The sequence below is a fragment of a genome, unplaced genomic scaffold, assembly GCF_019419815.1.
Source record: "Pyrus x bretschneideri cultivar Hongxiangsu unplaced genomic scaffold, Pyrus_bretschneideri_v1 Contig1, whole genome shotgun sequence".
In the NCBI taxonomy this organism is placed as follows: domain Eukaryota; kingdom Viridiplantae; phylum Streptophyta; class Magnoliopsida; order Rosales; family Rosaceae; genus Pyrus; species Pyrus x bretschneideri.
This window is the reverse complement of record NW_025999390.1, coordinates 12,934,339-12,947,038: the sequence shown is the minus strand read 5'-3', so window position 1 is coordinate 12,947,038 and position 12,700 is coordinate 12,934,339. Positions and strand designations below refer to the sequence as shown.

The window sequence follows — 12,700 nt, the reverse complement described above, 5'->3', positions numbered from 1 at the left end:
CTCTATTAAATTTTAAGCGTAACTAGGTGCATGATTATTTGTGTTTAATACTATTACCAAACGAAATTAGATATAAACACAAAAAATAAGTCCAATAATGCTTGTGTTATATACATGAGTAAAAACAGAGTCGAGTACATGTAAATTTTTCTCTAAAATTTATTATTACCATGGCCGACAGGAAAATCTTCAAACCAAAGAAGAAAATGAAAGTCAAGTAAAATCCCATTAAAAACAACAAGAATTTCAACCCCAAACAAAAGTTTTGCACTTTTAACATAATCCCTTCCCCACTAAAATATTAACCAAGAATCTCTCTCTCTAGAAATCAACAAGAATCTCTCTCTCTCTCTCTCTCTCTCTCTCTCACTCAAATACACCTCCCTTCTCTCACTCTCTCTCCTCTCACAAAATCTGTTACTTTGGCACTGTAAGTTTTCCCTGTATGTGTATATACGTTACAAAATATTTGATTTTCCGGTTAATTTCCAAATTTCCCAGTTGGGTTTTGCACCTCATGTCTGTTGAAAAGTTTCTATCTTTCATGGACCTCTCAAAGCTCTGCTCTGCAAATTCCAGAGCTTTTGTTCTCAGAAAGCTAGGAGTTTTGCTTCTCCTAGCTGTTTTCACCAAACCCTTTTCTGGGTTGCCTTCTCCTTGCTTTGCTCTCACTGCTTGTGGGAATTTTTTAATCCAATAAAATCACCCCCTTTTTATTTTTGCTTCAAGTTACAACTCATTAATACGGTGATTAATTTATTCCTTTAATTGTTGTGATTGTTATTATTTTATTGCTCTCTAATTACTTCTTACTCTGGAGGAGTTCTTTGGGTGTGGAGATTTTGAGATTTGGTGATGATGCCAGCCATTCTCCAGCTGGTGAATCTCTGTGTCATTGGCTTTGCTTTTGCTCTCCAAGGATCTGCAGGTAAACTTTTAATCTTTGCAAATCTCTGTTGAAGTGATAATGTTTCACATAAACATGTTAGTAATTTAGAACTGTTGGATTGAGTTGTTAATTTTGATATGATTTGGAAGATTTTGTGATTTAGTAACATTGCAGTGATCTGAGTGTCTGAATTGTTTCGTGCTTGTAGTGTTTGTGATCAAATTCTGCATTCACATTTGTGTTCTCAATGAGTCGAATTTCGGCATGTTCTTCGACCTGAACATGTTCTCGGCTTGTTGAATTGTCTTCTGCATGCTGCCCGAGTGTAATTTTATGACCAGAGCTCACAGCTAGTGGGTCACCTAGTGCATGCTGATGACCAGAAATTGTAATGCTCTGTTTTTGAAATGACAACGTCCTGAGAAGTTTGGTGGTTTAGCAAATCCTAGTTCCGGTTTCGTCTGGATCTGGGAAATTCCTTACCATACGTTTCATCTGATGAAATGCTGTTTTAAGTCTAAATCGTACTGTACCTGTAAAGTATAATCTTTTAGATAATAAGAATGGATAATAATAGGGCTGTGAAGATATCAGGCTTTCATAGCTTTGCTTTAGTTTTCTTACGAGCACCAGCGTTTACCTTCTCAGGGTTAAATATATCACCATCACCAGAACCTCTCTCCGTGAATCCTCCTGTTGAAACAGCTCCCCCTCCTCTTCCCAACAGAAAGCCATTCACAAGCAATGCCCCAATCCCCGGTTTACAGCCAAATGGTAAGTCCCATAACTCTGCTGTTATAGATTAGAAGTTATGATCATCTGATTAAGCTCATAATTTTGATATCGCAGGGTCCAATTTACACCCATCACCCAAAAAGCCACCTCTTATGTCCACCCCACTGCCCCCAAATAATGCTCCTCCGCCACCAAATGTTGAAGATCAAGTCCCGTCTGTGCCACCAAAAGATGCTCCTCCACCACTAGGCATTGAAGTTCATGTACCGTATGCGCTACCAAATAATGCCCCTCCATCACCAACTGTTGGAGGTCAAGTACCACCTAGGACACCAAATAATGCTCCACCACCACTAAGTATTGAAGTTCATACACCTTCTGCCCTACCCAATAATGCTTCCTCACCACCAACTGTTGAAGGTCATGCAGCATCTATGCCACCAACTAATTCTCCACCACCACCAAGTGTTGAAGATCATGCACCGCCTATGCTACCAAATAATGCTCCTCCTCCTCCAAGTGTTGAAGGTCATGTACCGTCTATGCCACCAACTAATGCTCCTCCACCACCGAGTGTTGAAGGTCATGTACAGCCTGTGCCGCCAAATAATGCTCCTCCACCACTAAGCATTGAAGTTCAGGTGCCGTCTGCACCACCAAATGATGCTCCTCCACCACCAAGTGTTAAAGGTCATGTACCATCTACACCACAAAATAATGCTCCTCCACCATTAAGTATTGAAGTTCATGTGCCATCTGCACCACCAAATAATGCTCCTCCACCACCAAGTGTTAAAGATCAGGTACCATCTACGCCACCAACTAATGCCCCACCACCACCAAGTGTTGGTCATGTACCGTCTATGCCACCGACTGTTCCTCAAACAAAGCCAGCGATCAATAAGAGTCCTAGCTCAGTGCCAATTGCTCCAGGTATATAAACCAGCAGAGCTATTTATGTGATGGATTTCTGTTAAATTGGTTCCAACCAGATATTTTTTGTATGATATTGTCCAGTCCCTGTTGAAATACCTTCGAGGAATTTGCCACAAATTTCACCGGCCATGCATGCAAGTACACCAGAAACTTCGCCATTTGCTCATCAAAGACATGTGCCAAACAATAAGGTTCCCATACCACAGCCAATTGCTCCAGGTAGATGTTGCATTTTGCTATGACATTACTAGTTCTCAGATGATGGTTGCAAGCAGTAATTAGTTTATTTATGTTTTCAAAATACAGCACCTATTTCATCCCTGCCGAGGACATTGGGACCAAATCCACCTTTAGTCCATCCGATCACACCAAATGTACCACCACCTACATTACCTGGTGCGCCTTCCACCCACCCCCATTTTTCTCCTGAAACGATCACATTTAAATTTTACAATTTAGGAACTAGTGAGAATGACCAATTTGTTCTTCTCTGAAAATGCAGCACCAGTTGCATCACCAACTAGCAATTTGCCACTAAATCCGCCATCCGTTCACCCAGTTACACCTGGAGAATCACCATCCACTTTTCCTGGTACTACTTTAAAAAGAGCATGATATACAACTTTAGTTTTAATTTTCGCACTGTGATACCGATTTGAATCAGTTCCATACCTCATTTAATCATGATTTTTTTAGCAGTTAACATTGAACCTTTAGTCTTCTGTATCCAAACTTAATTTCAATAACATTATTCATGTTTTGACTGTTTGTGACAATGTGCCACCTGAGCGCGTTTGATCATTCTTATCTTTTTAATAACTAGAAATTTGTTTATTCACTGACCCCAATATCAGGTTACAGAAAATCAGTGTTATATTGGTCTTCAATTGTGACGCTGCTGAAGCAGTCAATAACAATTATGTTCTAACCATTGTAATAATTGACTGACCCTAATATGAGTTTGCAGATCCTCCTGTATCATCTATTCCACCCAGCATCAACGGGAAAAGGGGTCGTTTTCCAGTTGTTGCACCGCCATATGAAGCTCCCAAGCCATCACTACCTGTGGACCGCACCCCAGCTGAAGGTATAGAAAAACTGCGTATTTCATATTTTTCTGTGCTTGAAAGTTTGTATTGTGAAAATTTTGGTTCTACATATTGTTTTCTGCTATAGCTCCATCTGTCCACAAACCTGTGGTATCATCTCATCCCCCGGTTGGATCAGCATATGAAGCTCCCAGGCCGTCACTACCCAAGGTCCATACTCCAGCTGAAGGTATAAAGAACAAAAAACTATGCTTATTATTTGCTACTTGAAAGTTTGTGTTGTCAAGTGTATAAGTCTAGGTTCTGTTTTCCGTTTTGGCTCCTTCTGTCCACAAACCCGTGAGACATTATAAACTTGCTCCTGCACCGTCTATTTCATCCCCTGAACCTTCTTTTGATAAGGGGCAACAATCTCCTGCATCTTCCCCTTCGACATTCCATAAGTATCATCATTCTAGGTTGAAAAAAAAAGAGTCCGGCTCAAGGGCCATCATATCTGGTTTCTCATCCCAGTTCAGAACATCAAGGTTTCATGTTTCACTTGAATTAAATGAGCCTAAATCACACTAGAAAAAAATTATTATACCATGGCTTATCATGTTCTTTGACATCATTAAATTATCATTTGAATACTTAATGCAGGTCCAGTGATGCCACCGGTATCATTTAGAACAGGCAGGCAAAGACACTATGCTCCTCCACCCCTAAATCCAGGTATCAAAGCATTGAAGTTTTGGTGTTTTATTCCATCCCTCACCTGAGAAATGGACCAAACTTTGGTTTTCAATGCTAACACAATTTCTACATGTCAGGGTCTTCGGTTCCTCCATCCCATTTACCTGAAGCTCCGTCAGTGAGCCATGTTTCGCCTGTTCCTTCTCCATCTTTAGAAGGCGCTACTCACGAAACCAAATGTAAGAAATGATCTTGCCTCTGGTTCTCTGTAATATTTTATTTCTGAACTGACTGATTTATCTTATTGTCTACTGAATACGTTACCTAATAATTACATGGTTGGAATCACAAGTGCACCCTAAGATTTCTCCATCTGGGTCTTTGGCAAAGAGCCCAAAAGCACCACCACCGCTGCAACTAGTATTCCCACCGCCACCTCCCAATCAAGGTATATAAGCTCGCAATTTTCTTTAACTGGTGTTCCTGCTCTCTTTATTGATCCTACGACATTCTTCTTCAGTTTTCATACTAAAATGTAATACAAACGTTCTTCTTGTTTTCAGATTGTTCATCAACTATTTGCACTGATCCATATACAAATACTCCTCCTGGGTCACCTTGTGGCTGTGTCTTGCCTCTGCAAGTTGGACTGCGACTTAGTGTTGCACTGTATACGTTCTTCCCCTTGGTTTCAGAACTAGCCCAGGAAATTGCTGTTGGGGTTTTTATGCAACAAAGTCAGGTCCGCATTATTGGAGCCAATGCAGCTACCCAGCAACCAGACAAGACAGTTGCCCTCATTGACTTGGTTCCCCTTGGGGAAAAGTTTGATAACACCACAGCTTTTTTGACTTCCCAGAGATTTTGGCATAAACAAGTTGTTATAAAAGCATCGTGTTTTGGCGACTATGAAGTACTATATGTGCGGTATCCAGGTATGTAACTAGACATATGCACATACATACTGAAGTATTTGTATCAATAATGCTTATCTCTACAAACTACATAAGTATAGGTTTACCCCCGTCTCCACCTTCTTCGGATGCTGATGCAATGAATGCGGGGCCATATCCTGTTAATGACAATAATGGAAGGACAATGAAGCCCCTCGGGGTTTACATGGACAAGAGGAAGAATAAAAATGGGCTTAGTGGTGGGGTAATTGCTATTATTGCTTTGTCTTCCTTTGTAGCAGTTGCTTTATGCTCTGCTGCTGCTTGGGTTTTTCTGTTCAAACCTAGAGACTGTGCTTCTCAACCAGCAGCAACTCCGCGGGCTTTGCTACCTTCTTCTGAAAAACCATCTGGTAATATGAATCCCCAAAAGTTAATTGAATTAGGCCTTTTCTTTGTGTCAATTAATGGAATTAGGTCAGTTACTTCTGGGACAGTGCTCATATTACACTGTCATTTCTAATATAGATAACGTGTATGTTTTGCAGGTACTGCTGGGTCGATGATGGAAAGTAGGCACAGTTCCTTGTCGTTATCATTCGGATCCAGCATTGCACCATATACAGGATCTGCTAATACTTTCAGTGCGAGTGACATTGAGAGAGCCACTAACAATTATGACGATTCAAGAGTACTTGGGGAAGGTGGCTTTGGGCGTGTTTATAGTGGTGTTCTTGAAGACGGGACCAAGATTGCTGTCAAAGTTCTAAAAAGAGATGATCAGCAGGGTGGTCGGGAGTTTTTGGCTGAAGTAGAGATGCTTAGTCGTCTTCATCATCGAAACTTGGTCAAGTTGATTGGCATATGCACAGAAGAGCATAGCCGCTCCTTGGTTTATGAACTCATTCCTAATGGCAGTGTGGAATCTCATTTGCATGGTACCCCCCGCTCTATTCATAATTGTTCCGTTCTTAATGAATTTTTTAATGTCGAAGGATTCTTTTTGACATAGGGCTTCTGTCCATTTTTCTTGCTGTCAGGAATTGACAAGGACAGTGCTCCACTTAATTGGGTACAACGCATGAAAATAGCACTTGGTGCTGCTAGGGGGCTGGCATATCTACACGAGGATTCCAGCCCCCGTGTAATACACAGGGATTTCAAAGCCAGCAATATTTTGCTGGAAGATGATTTTACACCAAAAGTGTCTGACTTTGGTTTGGCGCGAACTGCCATGGATGAGGAAAACAGACACATATCAACACGGGTCATGGGAACTTTCGGGTATGAAATTTCCTCTTTGCTGTATTTCGTGTCCAGATTATGTCTCATTGGTGACAGTCTCCGACATCTTTAAATTCCTAAATGATAATATTCAGGTATGTGGCTCCGGAATATGCAATGACTGGGCATCTTCTTGTCAAGAGTGATGTATATAGCTATGGCGTTGTCCTTCTTGAACTCTTAACTGGAAGAAAACCGGTAGACATGTCACAGCCACCTGGTGAAGAAAACCTAGTTGCATGGGCCCGGCCGCTTCTCACATGTAAAGAAGGGTTGGAAGCAATCATAGACCCAAATCTAGGATCCGTGGTCCCATTTGAAAGTATTGCCAAAGTGGCAGCTATTGCTTCGATGTGTGTACAGCCAGAGGTATCACACCGCCCTTTTATGGGCGAGGTTGTCCAGGCCTTAAAACTGGTATGCAATGAGTTCGATGAGGCGAAAGAATTAGGTTCAAGGAGTTCTAGCCAAGACGATGTGTCCATTGATGTGGCTGATGACACAAATACTACCTCGGGACAGTTGCCAGATACTTTCCAAAACCGATATTCCATGCTGACCTATGATTCCGACCTTGAGACAGAGCGGGAAGCATCATTGTTGAGGATGCTCAGTACCTCAATGAGCACAGGGAGGCAAGATACTGACTCGTTTAGGAGGCACTCCAGTTCAGGTCCTTTGGGAACAGGAAGGAGTAAGCAGTTCTGGGAGAAACTGAGATCATCCGGGGGCAGTGTGAGCGAACATGGGTTTATGTTCAAATTATTTCAAGGCTCCCCCCATTGAACGCCTACTTACAAGTTTACAATGTTCGGTTTCTTGCTTGATTCCTAAATCTCAGATCACCACGCAAGAAGCGCCCATTTGCAGAACGCCATTACGACAAGAAGTCTGCTGCGCATGGGAACTCGGACATGGGCAAAGTTGTGCAGATGTGTAGAACTGGAATGGATGGAGGTACGAATTCGGATCAACCTTAATAAACGTCGAAACGGTAACTGGAGCTTAAGTATATATGAGTAGGTTAAGTGTGATTAACCTACTGAATTGTCAGAGTTGAAGCATCAAAAGTTTTGGACCAAAGGCTGCTGGAAATCAATTTTTTTTAAATTTGTAAATTCTCTGTGATATTTGTGTATTATTCAGAGAAAAGGACGCTCTTTGTTACCAACAATGTAGAGAACATTTTGTGCCATGAAATTAATCCATCTGTTCCCTTCTCTTCCAGAGCAATAAAATTTCACATTACTGTCAAATTGGTTGATGAGATGATCAAAAATATCCCCAAAAATAGTATGGTAACAAAGTTATTCATATTAGTTTTGGACAATATGTACAATTGGAATCGGTTACAAACTTTTAATAAGAAACAGAATGTTGGGGACATAACTAGTGACGCTAGATGGCACTAAACCATGGGTATTGATGCACAAAATCAGGCTTATTGTTTATTTGTCCGTCTAGATCTATTTTTCACCCCTTTGCTTCTCTCCTTCCCTGACTTTGTGCATCCGACTTATTGTCTGTTTGTCCGTCTAAATCTACTTTTGATAGTAAGCAGCTATGTGTGTGCATATTACTCTATTTTTTTGTGCTTCAAATACATTAGTCCATTTTTTCTTCAAGAAAACTAATGAAAAATGTTTGAAAACTTTGAGTTTTAACGATAAGAACAAAATAAATGGTAAAGTGAATAGTTCTAGAATTAACTTTTTAGTGTAAAAATATGATTTTTCTTTAAAATGAGTAGTACTATGAACTTTTCGCTAAAGTTCTTTTTTTTTTTTTTTTGGGGTAAGGCGGTGTATGAAGCCTAGGATTTGATTAGAAAGCTACTAATGACATGTTTGCTCACAAAGAATATAAACTAGAATCATTCCAATTTTTCATTTTTTCAAGTATATGCTAAAGCATATAAGATCGAAAAAGTGCAAGTTCCACCAACAAAGGTCAACTTGCAAATCTTGTCCAAATTGGGTTAAAGAGGTGCATTAGTCATGAAACAAATTTTTAGGAAAGGAAGATGGACTAAGCTTTATAATAAAATAGTAATAATGTGATTTATATTCGTTTTTAATAAGAATCGAACTTAAATTTTTTCACTTAAGTGAAGAGGATGCTAAGTGCAATGAAGCAAACATTTAAAAATATTAAATAAATCCAATAAAAACGAGGTTAAATAAAACATTGATGAATATAATACGAACTCCAAACGATGCGTTTGGAGATCAACGGTGGTGATTAAGCCAAAACCCGCCAAAATCGGTAACGATTGCTGCCGAACACCTAGAGGATGCCCCCTCGGTCAATTAGACTGAGAGAGCATTCCCGTACTCTCTCACTCGCCCCCAGTCTCTGCACTCTCTGCTTCGACCTGAACAGATCAAAGACCGAAGCTTTCGAGAACTTCCAATTCGCCGGCTCCGATGGTAAGCCAAAAGCACTCCAAAAGCACTTTTCTCTGCCTATCTGCTTCTCCGTTTTAGCTTCTAACGTTTTCGATTTTGTTCTTCCGTTTTCCTTCTCAAGGCTCCGAAGGCAATTACCAGTCCTGTGCCGATCACGTGGTACCCGACCCTCGCCGTCGTGATGGTCTCCCTCGGCCTCCTCTTCACCGCTTCCTTCTTCATGTGAGTCCGATCCACCATTGCCAGATCCTTTTTTTCTCAATTTGGTCTTATTTTCCGTTTAGATCTTGTTGTCAATTTAGAAAATTTGGGCTTGCAAATTGTGGTTCCCTGCAAAATTATATGGAAATTGTTGAAAAGCAAATTAGAAATGCGGATTTTAGATTCTTAGTGTGGTCTATTTTGTTTATTTGCAATTTTCTGAGCAGCCAAACAGAAAATTGTGTTTTTGTTGGGCATGCTGAGAAAGCATTTGTCACAATTGATGTTTATAATGTAGAATTAGAACCTGGGATTGCGGATATCGGGCAAATACGAATAACTGGCCGATTTAATCTTTGAATCGGAGTCTAAACCAAGAAGTTATGAAAATTGAAAGACCCAAATCAATAAAAACTACTACTTTAGATCACTAGAATTGAGTATCAAAAAGTGGGAATTCAAATCGATGATCTGCGTATAAGCATATTGGCTTAAAAGATCAGAGAATCAGGTTAAACATAGGCATGAGAGGAATCCGAAAGCCTGAAAGATTGCTTAGCAACCATTTGCATGTTTGAGTTGGTATATGTCAGGAAACCCACGATTCAATCGGATTGATATGTTAAATACAGGATTTCCAATCCTGGGGGTCGAAAAAAAACTACTTGAATGAAGATTTATTTGTTTGGATTCGTAAAGGCGTCACACAAGACACTTAGCTTTGGTTTTTTAAATTCTTAGTGCAGTTTGGAAACCGTTTCGTATAATTCATGAATCAGCAGCCGGGAATGATACTCTGGCACTTTTAAACCCTCATGTTTCATCTTGGCTATCTTTTGTTGTTTTCGTCTTCTGAATATAGTAGTTGATAACAGTAGTATAAATTTGTTGCAGCTATGCGGCGACCATTTCTAGGACAAACCGCAGTCTTGCGAAGGAAATTACAACAGGAACATTGGCTTCGTTCTTTTTGGTGCGTTTGTAGTCAGAATCCTCTCTTCATCTACCGGTACAATACTATATTGCTCCTCGTTGTGCTTTTTCTAACATTCCAACTGTTCTCTTTGGTTTTCAGGGTTTTGGAACCTTGTACGTCCTGCTTGCATCGGGCGTTTATGTCTGAGGTTTTAAATTATGAAATTTTGTTAACAAAAATCAGAGATTTACATTAAGGATATGATATTGTTGACATTGTTAGTCAAATGTACTCTTATGGTTCTTAAATGGGACAAGTTTGGTTATACTGGTTTATAGCATGATAAAACTCCTCACGCTTTGTTGGTTATTCCACATCGGCGAGAGGGAAGAAAAAAGAAGAGTTTAGATAAAATTATCTTACTCTAACTAATACCGAGACTTTTTGTCATAGAACTCCTCATGGAAACGTGGTATAGACAAACTAGCAGTTACACCCCTCCAATTTGTAATACACGTTTCAATCTGAAAGTTGCATGAAAACAAAATAAAGCACAGGATTCAGAAATCCGCTTCCCCACAATCCTCTCGTTATTTTCAAGGTTGCCATGCTCAATCCATTGCTTCCAATTCCTCCTCTTCATCTTCTTCTTCCTCGTCAAATGGATATACAGCACAACAAAAACAACACACAAAAACCTACCTCATTCACCACCAAAGTTCCCCGTACTCGGCAACCTCCACCAACTCGGCTCGCGCCCTCACCGATCCCTACAACAACTCGCTCACTGCTACGGCGAGCTCCTGCTGCTTCACCTCGGCATGAGACCGGTGCTCGTGGTTTCTTCCTCCAGTACTGCTCGCGAGATCCTGAAAACAAATGACACGACCTTTTCCAACAGACCAAGGCTAGCATTTGCAGACAGACTTCTTTATGAAGGTAAAGACGTGTCTGCAGCTCCTTACGGCGAGTACTGGAGGCGAATGAGGGAGGAAGAGCTGGAGTTGCTGGTTGAGCACGTAAAGCAGTCTAGTTTGCTGTCGTTGCCGGTGAATTTGAGCGAGATGTTCGCTTCACTTACGAGTGATGTGGTGACCGTGGTCTGTAGGGTGGCTTTCGGGAGAAAATATAGCGGCGGGAGGTGAAGGTGGGAGGAGGTTTAAGGAGTTGCTTGGGGAGTTTACTGAGTTGTTGGGCGTTTTTAATGTTGGGAATTTTAGTCTATGGCTTGGTTGGATTAATCACGTCAATGGATTGGATGCAAAAGTGGAGAAAGTTGCTAAAGAGTTTGATGAATTTCTGGTTGTTGTAGTTGAAGAACATGTCGAAATTTTAAAGACGAAAGAGAAGAGCTCAGCATGTGTGGTTGAAGGTGAAGATATAGAAGGGACATTGTGGATGTCCTGCTTGAAGTTCAAGAGCATAGCAACGTTGCTGGTTCTTCCGTTGATAGAGATAGCTAGCATCAAGGGTACCATCTTGGTAAGTGTTTTCATCTCTACTGGCATGGTATCTGAACTCAGCCGAACACATTATCCTAGTCAACTGGTTTAACCTACATTTATGACGGCTCCAAAGCTTATTGTTTAAGAATTTTTTGTGATTCGTGATATGATATTGGTGATTTATGAAAACTCATGGCTTTTATGTCATTATTACGAGCCTTGCATCTCTCCTTAAGTTTGGTACTGCAATTTTAATATAGAAAAATATGCATAAATGAATCAATTATGAACTTCTAATCAATAATAGAAGTAGGAGTCTCTAAACAGACAATAAGCCGATATACCGCAGTTTAGTGTTCCTCTCAACTTACTTTTTAATTGATGTTTGTAACCAGTTTTATTTGTGCATTAAAAACGGACGAAAGATTTCAATAATTTGTTATATTAGACAATTTTAGAGTGCCTGCTGCACTGCACCATTGATCAAAGCTTATCTTTCTTGGTTTGTTGTAGGACATGTTTGCAGGTGGAACTGTTACAACATACACAGTTCTAGAGTGGGCAATGACCCGACTCCTAAGGCACCCTAGAGTGCTGAAAAAATTGCAAAACGAGATTGCAGGAATTGCCAATGGCAAACATGACATAGCAGAAAGTGACTTGGAGAAAATGCACTAGCTAAAAGCCGTGATCAAAGAGACGCTTCGCTTACATCCTCCGATCCCATTACTGGCTCCCCGCGAATCAGTGGAAGATGTTAAAGTGAAGGACTATGACCTTGCAGCAAGAACCATGGTCTTCATCAAAGCATGGACAATCGGAAGGGACCCTGTGCTGTGGGACGATCCTGAGGAGTTTAAGCCGGAAAGGTTTGTGAATTCTGCTGTGGATTTCATAGGGCACGACTTCGAGTTATTGCCGTTTGGAGCCGGGGAGGAGGGGCTGCCCTGGAATCTTGTTTGCCATGGCAACTATTGAGCTTGCGTTGGCAAATCTTGTGAACAAGTTTGATTGTTGCAGAATTCGGGTAGTGAATTATATCTCAAAGCCTTGGAGTTGCCTTGTGGAGCAAGAATTGAGACTTAGACATGAGAGAGTGTAATGGTATTGTCATCCATAGAGAAATTCCTCTTCTTGCTGTGCCAAAGTTGAGGTCTTTCTAGGATGTCTTTGTTTTTATTTTCCCCTTGGAAGGTTAATAAGAGTATCTCCAAAAGAGATGTCAAAAAATAAATGTCAAATATTAATTTGATGGCTGACGTGGTAATG

The 12,700-nt window shown here is 40.6% G+C and overlaps 2 protein-coding genes and 1 pseudogene across 2 annotated transcripts; all 3 read left to right on the top strand.

The window, feature by feature from the left end:
• Positions 1-406: 406 nt before the first annotated feature.
• Positions 407-7,688, top strand: LOC103943996 (receptor-like serine/threonine-protein kinase ALE2). The gene is made up of 16 exons (XM_009354381.3): positions 407-928; positions 1,538-1,663; positions 1,739-2,557; positions 2,642-2,779; positions 2,867-2,956; positions 3,063-3,152; positions 3,528-3,647; positions 3,737-3,838; positions 4,252-4,323; positions 4,422-4,523; positions 4,637-4,732; positions 4,848-5,219; positions 5,300-5,590; positions 5,726-6,115; positions 6,218-6,461; positions 6,557-7,688. Exons 1-16 carry the CDS (start codon positions 856-858, stop codon positions 7,245-7,247), a joined length of 3,816 nt encoding a protein of 1,271 aa, XP_009352656.2. The 5' UTR covers positions 407-855; the 3' UTR covers positions 7,248-7,688.
• Positions 7,689-8,732: 1,044 nt separating this feature from the next.
• Positions 8,733-10,313, top strand: LOC103943995 (transmembrane protein 258). Its single transcript, XM_009354380.2, has 4 exons — positions 8,733-8,890; positions 8,991-9,091; positions 9,965-10,043; positions 10,146-10,313. Exons 1-4 carry the CDS (start codon positions 8,888-8,890, stop codon positions 10,191-10,193), a joined length of 231 nt encoding a protein of 76 aa, XP_009352655.1. The 5' UTR covers positions 8,733-8,887; the 3' UTR covers positions 10,194-10,313.
• A 212-nt stretch (positions 10,314-10,525) lies between these two features.
• On the top strand, positions 10,526-12,660 carry LOC108867012 (annotated as a pseudogene).
• The last annotated feature ends 40 nt before the right edge of the window (positions 12,661-12,700 follow it).